The sequence below is a fragment of the Elaeis guineensis genome, chromosome 2 (genome assembly GCF_000442705.2).
Source record: "Elaeis guineensis isolate ETL-2024a chromosome 2, EG11, whole genome shotgun sequence".
Lineage (NCBI taxonomy): Eukaryota > Viridiplantae > Streptophyta > Magnoliopsida > Arecales > Arecaceae > Elaeis > Elaeis guineensis.
Window position 1 is genome coordinate 12,269,904 of NC_025994.2, and position 8,644 is coordinate 12,278,547.

The window sequence follows — 8,644 nt, forward strand, 5'->3', positions numbered from 1 at the left end:
CCTCATAAATTTGTCATGTAGCATTTTCTGGCCAGCTGTTGGTTCCCTTGAAGCTCGTCAATCCCATGAAAAGTCAAAAACTTCAAGATCAGATGATAGGTTGACACCACAACACAGAGAGAATTCAGCTTGGACCAACCCAATATAGCATTATAGACAGATGGAGGTTTTATAATTAAGAAATTCACTTTGATTGTAGACTGCTTTGGAGCTCGTCTTGCTGTCACAGGAAGAGAAATAGCTCCCTCTATAGTCACTGTGTTACTGGAGAACCTGACCAGAGAAAAGTTCATTTAGGTTAGTTGCTCGAGAGTCAAGCCCATTCATATAAAAGCATCATAAAATAAGACATCTATGGAGCTTCTATTATCAATCAAAATATGATATACATCATAATTTGAAACATTCAAGGTCATGACAACAAAATCATCATGTGGACATTTTATCCCTTCTTGGTCGGCCTTGGAGAAGACAATCTCATCCCCAACCTTTCTTTTCTTTGCCCCTTTTTTTCTTCTGCTTGGCTTGATCTGGAGAAGGTGTGGCCAAATTGCCTCTCAGAGATGGTATGGATTTCTCCCGCTACTAATCGGTCCCTCTAGGGATTTTCGTGACGCAATGGCTCACCTCAAGGCTCTTCTCAGTTCAATCGGATATCAACATAGCTTCGCAATAACCTTTGTCGAATAAGTGCTTCTATTTCCCCTTTGAGGTACCAACACTCCTCGATGTCGTGGCCATGATCTCAATGGTACCTATAATACTTTCTTGTACCCTTACACATGTCGGCATAGTCATCTTCTTCGGCCTCAAGAGCTCTTTTTGATATTCTATCTCCATCAATATCTATGCCCACAGGGTGTTTAAAGGAGTGAAATTGTGAAACCTCCATGGTGGAGTCCTAGATTGGCATCGCCTGGGAGGGGATCCAACTTGATCTTTCTGAGGTGGGGTTCGAGATCGACGGGACCCTCATTCGGTGTATCGTCCGACCTGACATTAGTCTTTTCTTCTCCCTTGGTATTCTTTTCCTATAATCCATCGTATTGGTCCCAAGCCTATTATGCATGGGCATACTTCTTAGCTCACTCGAGCATCTCAACGAAGTTTTTTGGATACTTCTTTTCGAGTGAGAAGAGTAGGTCATTTTGGAGGAGTCCAATTTGAGTGCAGTCATAGCCACTGATTGATCTAGGTTCTGTATCTCTAAGGTCGCATCATTAAAATGGTTAATGTAGGCATGAAGAGACTCATTTTCTCATTGCTTAATATTGATGACAAAATTCAAATTCTGACACTGCTGGTAACTATTGACGAAGTGAGCAACGAACATTCGATTAAGCTGATTAAAAGAGCTGATTTTATTTGGCTGAAGACTCAAATACTAGTAGCGAGCAGCTTTCCTTAGGATTGAGAGAAATGCCCGATAAAGGATTGCATTGATTGCTCCATGAAGAAGCATTAGAGCTTTAAAGCTTTCCAAATGATAAATAGAATTGATGGTCCTGTCGTAAGGCTCCAACTAGGACATTTTGAATCGAGATGACAGTGGCTATCCCATAATCCTCTTAGTAAATGAGGGGTCAGTGTTGAAGCCAAGCTCTGTATCTTGCTGCCACGGGGCCTAATTCTGCAATATGTCGATTCGGCATTGCATCTCCTAGAGCTTTCTTTCCATTTTGTCTTCTCGAGTAGGGTGATAACGAGGGAAAAAATTGCCCAGTGTGGAGTCCCTCCTCTATAGCTGGGTTGGTGAGCGCCGGTGCCTTTTTCGGGCCGGATAAGTTGGTTGACTAAGGAGGCTAGCTCCCGGCCTTAGACTACGTAGAGGCGAAGTCTACTTTGTTGGTTTAGCCTTGTCCTGTGAAACCTTTGGGACAGACCGAGGTGCGGTGGTCTGTTGCATCCCCCATACAGTCGCAGATAAAGTCTGTACCTATTGGATGAGGCTGTTGTACTACTCATGGAAAATGCCGCCATCGGTGGCGGAGGAGGATTTTTCTGAATTGGCTCAAATGCAGCATCCTCTTGCTGAACGTTGTTAGCCCACACATCGTTCAAATGACGGGATGCATTCGATGCTCCTCTTCGTGGCCTAATGGTGAATTTAGTAAACTCTCCTTCTTAGATCAGAACCCTGCATCAAATAGGAGTCCTTTCTTTAATGCCAACTGTTGCTGCTAACTCTCATGCCTGAGGTCAGATGGTCGAGGTGAAGAACTGATGTGGGGGTGATTCCTGAGCTCTGACCTGAAAACTGCAAAAATGTTTTATCAAGAGGTTTTCCTGCGAGGACCCTCTGATGCTCAAGATAAGAGATGAAAAATTAAAAAAAAAAAAAAAAGATTCGAGAGCCTATCTTGGGGGTCCCCATGCCCCTCTATTTATAGAGGGAGTGTCGTATATGCCCTAGAGTCCGATCGATTTTCGGATATCACATGTAGATTAAGCTAGCAAGAGTTATTTCTATTTGGGGCACAATTCAAGCGGAGATATCCTTCCTTATCTGAAGGTTTCAAAGTCAAAGAGGAGAGTAGATTCTATCAATAGAGAGGACTGCACATGTCAACCAGAGGTCGGCTCAGGCTGATCTGTAGATGATCTGAAGATACCTCGACCATGGATGAGGTAGTCATCCTGGCCAGCACCAAAGTCCGAGCTACTATCCATGCGCCCCCTACAGACTTACTCTGATTTAAGCTGTATACCTGCTGTCAATCTGGCCGAAAATGGTCTTCGTACTTGATGAAATCCGATCTTAAGTATCTTTGGCTGGTGTCGAGGATATAATTGGCCGATGTCAAAGTGGAGGTCCATAATAGTTTTTTTTTTATCTTTTTAGCAGTAAAGTCCTAAGAAAAAATTAATATGGTGCCAATGGATAGGAAATTTCTAATATATTTTACTAAGATAAGCCCTATTGCAAGTTTTGGGGCTAGTCGCATGAAATCGATCTTAAAGTTTTCTCCACTATACATGCTACTACATTTGTGATATATATATATATATATATATAAAAGATAAATCTTTTGTTATCTAATTATAGTGACAAAATAATTCTTCTGCGGCATCATTGTCATGTGAAATTATGAGATAACAAGCAAATGCTTGCATTCATGACTCTTTCTAATTTTACAGACTGATAGCCAAATTAATTCAAGTAAAAGGTTAATCAAAATAGGAGAGGGAAAAAAGATCTACTCATAGACTGTGGAAGTAAGGTGTGACAATTGTTTTGCTGAAGCTACATCCATATATGTATATGTGTGTGCGTATATCTATATCTATATCTATGTGTGTGTGTGTGTTAGTTATGTGAACGATAGCCTGAAATATAGAATGCTGGGTTGATGATATAGGGCAAACAACTTTGAGACTTGCAAATCACATGACTCAATTATAATAAGCACATACAGGATGGGCAACTCATGGCTGATAGACTAATTTCATGTAATGATCTATTCAGCTTCCTCATGTAGAGATGAAACTTTGACAAAAAGAAATAGCATCAGCTGCAAACTTAACATAGCCTCTCCAGCATAAGAATAAAAGAAGCTGATTCACCGGGCAAAGCCAAAATCTGCAATTTTCAACACAGGATTCTCATCTGATGTTGAAAGAAGTAGATTCTGTCACAAAATGATCAACTTCAGAGTTTTCTCACAAATGATAAACTTCAGGGATATATGTTACTGTTCTTAGTTTTAAGGAAAATAATGTTAAGAATGCCAAACCTTTTTTATTAGAAAAAATCCAAGCTATGCAAATTGAAATATTTATTAGATATTAAAACAAGCTTTGTTCTATGAATCATGGTACTCCAAAATAAGAAGCATAGCATAGCTGAAGATATTTAAGTGGCCATTTGGAGTGCAGGAGAAGCTGATGAGTATGCCCCCATTACAAAGTTCTAGATATTCTCAATCAAGCAACAGATGGGACATAGGTAAGCGAGATGCTTATTCATCTATCTGATGTCGAAACATTTACAACTAACAGAACAAGTCCTGCAACTTACACATGATTATAAGAACAATCATGAGCTGGAGAAGCAAACTCTTCTGTATACATGCCCATGATGCAAGATTAAGTGGTAAGTCAGTTATATTGAAATTTGTTTAGATGAAACAAAATATAAGTATGTAACCCAAATTTTATTGCGTAAACATACTGTCACTGAACACCAATCCACCTAGCCCAATCAACAACTTGCATTCCCCCATAAATGCTGTTTGCAAAACAGACACGTACTGTGAAAGCCATTGCAATGGGAGGGATATGTCTGGCCAAAGATGATGCCTCAACTATGCATTCTAGTCCATTAATGATCTGGTAGCTAGTATTAGAAGACACAGATAGAAACACCCCTGACAATCAGAAGCAGAGCATCAAGATTGAGTATGATTGTTTTAATGAATATCTCTTTATGCTGGCTGCAAAAATCCCAAAAATATACACGCTCAAGTTACGGCTCTTAATAAACTGTATGACGAGACAACCAAATAAAATTTCATGACTCATCAAAAATTTATAATAGATTGGCAGCAATGGTTATTACTTTGGCTATATACACCAAGATCTGTGTAGAGAATATTTGCAATCTTAACTTTTCGCTTGATCAATATATCTAGTTGTTACTATTTATGCCAAAGAATGCAGTGTAAACATACCATTGACACTTTAAATGCAGAATTTTATGGTGTAACACCTTTAAATTCTTTCTACAAATACATATACGTGCCCAACAAAAAGAGAGACGGTCGGCATCATTTTCATCTTTTACTTTCATCTGACATACAGAGAAATACTTCCATCAAAAAGACATACAGAGAAGCACATTAGAGACAACCAGGAGACTTATAATTGCACACATGATCGACGAAAGGAGATGCTACTACTGATTTACTGCTAGTTCCTTGTGGGAGCTGGGGTCATCATGGTATGACAGGAGCTTATGGACTACAGAATCCATTGTCGGTCTTTTGTTTCTGTCTTCTTCCAAGCAAGAGACCACTATCTCCACCATCTTCTCTGCTTGCTGGCAATTGAACTGCCCATTTAATCTAGAATCCACAATCTCTTCGACCCATGATTCCTCTCCACTCTTCAGTTTTCCCTTCAACATCCTAACTAAACTTTTCAGTGTTCCTTCCACCTCTTCCTCATCAACCATCAAATTTGAAACCCTGCATCCCTTCACCATCTCCAGAAGTACGACTCCGTAGCTATAGACATCAACTTTTGCAGTGATTGGAAGATTTGTAGTCCATTCAGGAGCCATGTATCCCCTGGTTCCTCGAATCCGTGAAATATCCGAACCATCTCCACCTCTCTTTGACAGTTTTGCCAATCCAAAGTCTGCAATCTTAGGCTCAAATTCACCGTCCAGGAGTATATTTTCAGACTTCACATCACAATGGATGACCCACTCAAGGCATTCATGATGAAGGTATGCTAATCCTTGCGCCACCCCTACTGCAATCTTGAACCTCTCGCCCCATCCTAAAACATTTGCTTTGTCATGTTCATCGAAGATGTGCTTGTCCAAAGAACCATTGGTCACAAACTCCGTAACGAGCAGCGTATGCGGAGCTTCTGAACAGAACCCCCATATTCTTACAAGGTTCTTGTGATAAATTCTCCCTATTAGACTCAGTTCGGCACCGAGCTCTCCTTGGATGGCATCTCCCAACTTCTTCACCGCCACCACCCTCTTATCATCCAATACTCCCTTGTACACAACACCTGCGCCTCCCCTTCCAATCTCATCCCTGAATTTCCCAGTTGCCCTTTTGAGCTCTTCATATGTGAACTGCCTGAATTGACTGGATATCAACCTGCACCCTTCTTCCAGGGACGTTGGCTTCTGTTCCTTCCTGAAGGTAAACCACCATCCTGATACAATAAACAGGATTTCGATGGCACCGAACGCTGATATGAAACCATAGAAATACGCCCATCTCGTCTTCCCGCTGCTGCTCGCGTACATATTTGAAGAACTTACTGTAGCTTCAGAGTGCGTATCATTACAATTGGGCTGATGCATTTGAAGAGCAGAGGACCCCGAAGTCGATATACTTTCGGGTATCCTCAAATACAGAATGCCTGCGGTGCTCGGAGAACTTCTCCCGTTGAAGAGAATGCTCTTAGCGTAGCAAAGAGCACTACCAAACACATAGTGCATTCCTTCGCAAGAACAATCCTCTTCACATATCTTCCAGCAAGCCTCCAAGGAAATGGAGGTGGAGTAATTGAGATCGTAACCCCAGAAATCTGTTTGGGGTAGCGCTAGATGTGTAAATCGCTGAGCGGTGTTGCAGCTCACGCTGAACTTTGGCATGCAACCTTTGCGCCAGTCGTTTGGATCGCTCATCTCGTAATGAGGAGGGCACGAACAAACCACTTTGGATTGCACATACGTGCAGATTCCGTTCCTGCCACACAGCCCATGTATCAGGCAGAGCTGCGGAAGAGCTTCCCATGTAACCGACCACGTTCCTTTCGATTCATCTAGGCTGTAAAGCCTGAGATTGCCATCGTAGTCCAGAGTCAGCCTTCTTAAGATTCCGGAACCCATGTCGGAAGCACTGAATGCCAACTGGTCGCTCGAAACGAACTTTCCCATCTCATCCAATACCGCATATCTGCTGCTGTTGTAGGTCGTCCTGCCGTTTTGAAACACAGTGTCATCAGGATTGGGCCAATAGATGCTAGAAATCTCAGGCCCATCGTATATGAGCCTAAGGACGTTGTCGCTGTCGAAATACAAGCTGTAGTAGCCTGAAGAGAGTGATCCGGGAGCGGCCGAAGATACTACTCGTATGGCTTTAGTAATCGGTTGCGTAGGGAGAAGAGTGTCCGTAGGAGAATCAAAGCTTTGCCATAGAATGTTACCGCTGGGGTCCTTCACGACCAGATTACCGGTGTCCAATAGCTGCACTTGATCCGCTTGCGTCGAGCTTGTGTTGGTGCTCCACACAACCGTGCCATCGGTGTCAGCTAGAACCATGCCTCCATCCTTGTGGAAGCTAATTTTTGATCCATGACCATTTACCGGACGATCACGGTTCGCAGTCCATGCGACGGTCTTGATGGCTGAGTCGGAGAACCAGATGGAGAAGGCATAGGCGTTAGAGCCGACGTTATAAAAGCCGCATGCGAAAGACTTGCTTGGGGAGACGAGTATATCTGAGACATCCTCTACGGAGAGAGAAGACCCTCTTGAAAGAGAGGTTCGCGCTTCTCCTGATGCCGAGGGAGAGAGCAAGGAAAGGAAGAGGAGAAGAGGGATCAGGATATTTGTAAGAGGAGATAGATTCTTCATGGGACGAGAAGATAATCTCTTCCTCTGAGCTGTTGGTTAAAACAGGAAGAGGGAGAAGAGAAGAAGCAGAATGGGTTTCATTCTATGAATTCATCCCATGGCAAGCACAAGACATTTGACTCCGCCGCCTCGACGGCTAATTTGTCCATTGGAGCCCCTCGCTCTGTCTCTTTCTCTAGTGTTTCAAACCATCGACAATTTCTTTATTTTTTTTTTTTTAAAAAAACGCAAGTGGAGGAAGGAGTGGTGGGGGAGAAAACGAGCGAAAGAGCTGCAAATGACAGCTAATCTCTGCGTTCCAGTCAACCCCTGTTTCAAACTTTCCACAATCAAGAGACTGGATATTGTCTTCCGTAAAGAAACTAGCCATCTCCCTTCAGATAATCCAAAACTCTCGCTTTGTTTATTAGCGGCGGGATTTAATTTGAACTAGATTGAAACCCGTACGATACACGGTATATAATTATTTTTTTTTAAAAAAAATTTAAAATAAATATATAATTATTATCTTTCAATTATTAACCAATAATAGATACATATGCCCATACCTAGCAAACACAATTACATAAATCCCACACATATTTTTTATTTAATAAATATTATATTTTAAAATAATATTTTTATTTATTATATTTTATTATTATATAAAATATATATATATTTTGAGTTTTGAAGTAATATTTTTTTTATAATATTTTATTATAAAATATAATTAAGGTATTACATAATATTATTTTTATATATTATATTTTATTTTAAAAAAATATTTTTTTTTCTTTCTTCCCCACCGCTCCACTGCCTCCCTTTCTGCTTACAAAACAATTGGAAAAAGATCATTATATAATAAATTTTTCATCAGGGGCTAAATCGCAAAAAAACTCCGAACCAAATCAAAACAACTCAATGTGGTTTAGTCAAGTCAATTATTAATGGACTGATGGATTAATGGATCCAGATTTCTAAAATCCAAAAATTCAAATTCACCCCCTTTTAAAGCAAATGGGCAACTGGATTTTGGGTGTCGTGTGTCAACCCAAAACCCCAACCCCATTGGCCCTTCTCCTCTTTCCTTCTTTCTTCGCATGAACTCCTTATAAATAAGATCTAAGGTGGTTTGAGTTTCATAATAAGTTAAAAATTGATTATGTCTAAATTCTTTTAGACTTATGAAATCCAATCTGACTCAAACTCAGATCAACTCCAATCAAATTAAATCTCAATTTAATTTAACTAGGACTCAATCCTAATCATTTAATCAAATCAAATAATATAGTAATAATTATAAATAAGTCATCCTTTAATTCACTAATTATTAGCAAG

At 40.5% G+C, this 8,644-nt stretch overlaps 1 protein-coding gene across 1 annotated transcript; it reads right to left on the reverse strand.

The window, feature by feature from the left end:
- Nucleotides 1–4,685: 4,685 nt before the first annotated feature.
- On the reverse strand, nt 4,686–7,454 carry LOC105061346 (putative receptor protein kinase ZmPK1). Its single transcript, XM_073251573.1, has one exon. The coding sequence runs from the start codon at nt 7,322–7,324 to the stop codon at nt 4,895–4,897; it is 2,430 nt and encodes an 809-aa protein (XP_073107674.1). The 5' UTR covers nt 7,325–7,454; the 3' UTR covers nt 4,686–4,894.
- Nucleotides 7,455–8,644: the final 1,190 nt, after the last annotated feature.

Bases quoted from the DNA above. Each gene is read 5' to 3' on its own strand.
- LOC105061346 (XM_073251573.1), bottom strand. From the start codon at position 7,324: ATGAAGAATCTATCTCCTCTTACAAATATCCTGATCCCTCTTCTCCTC.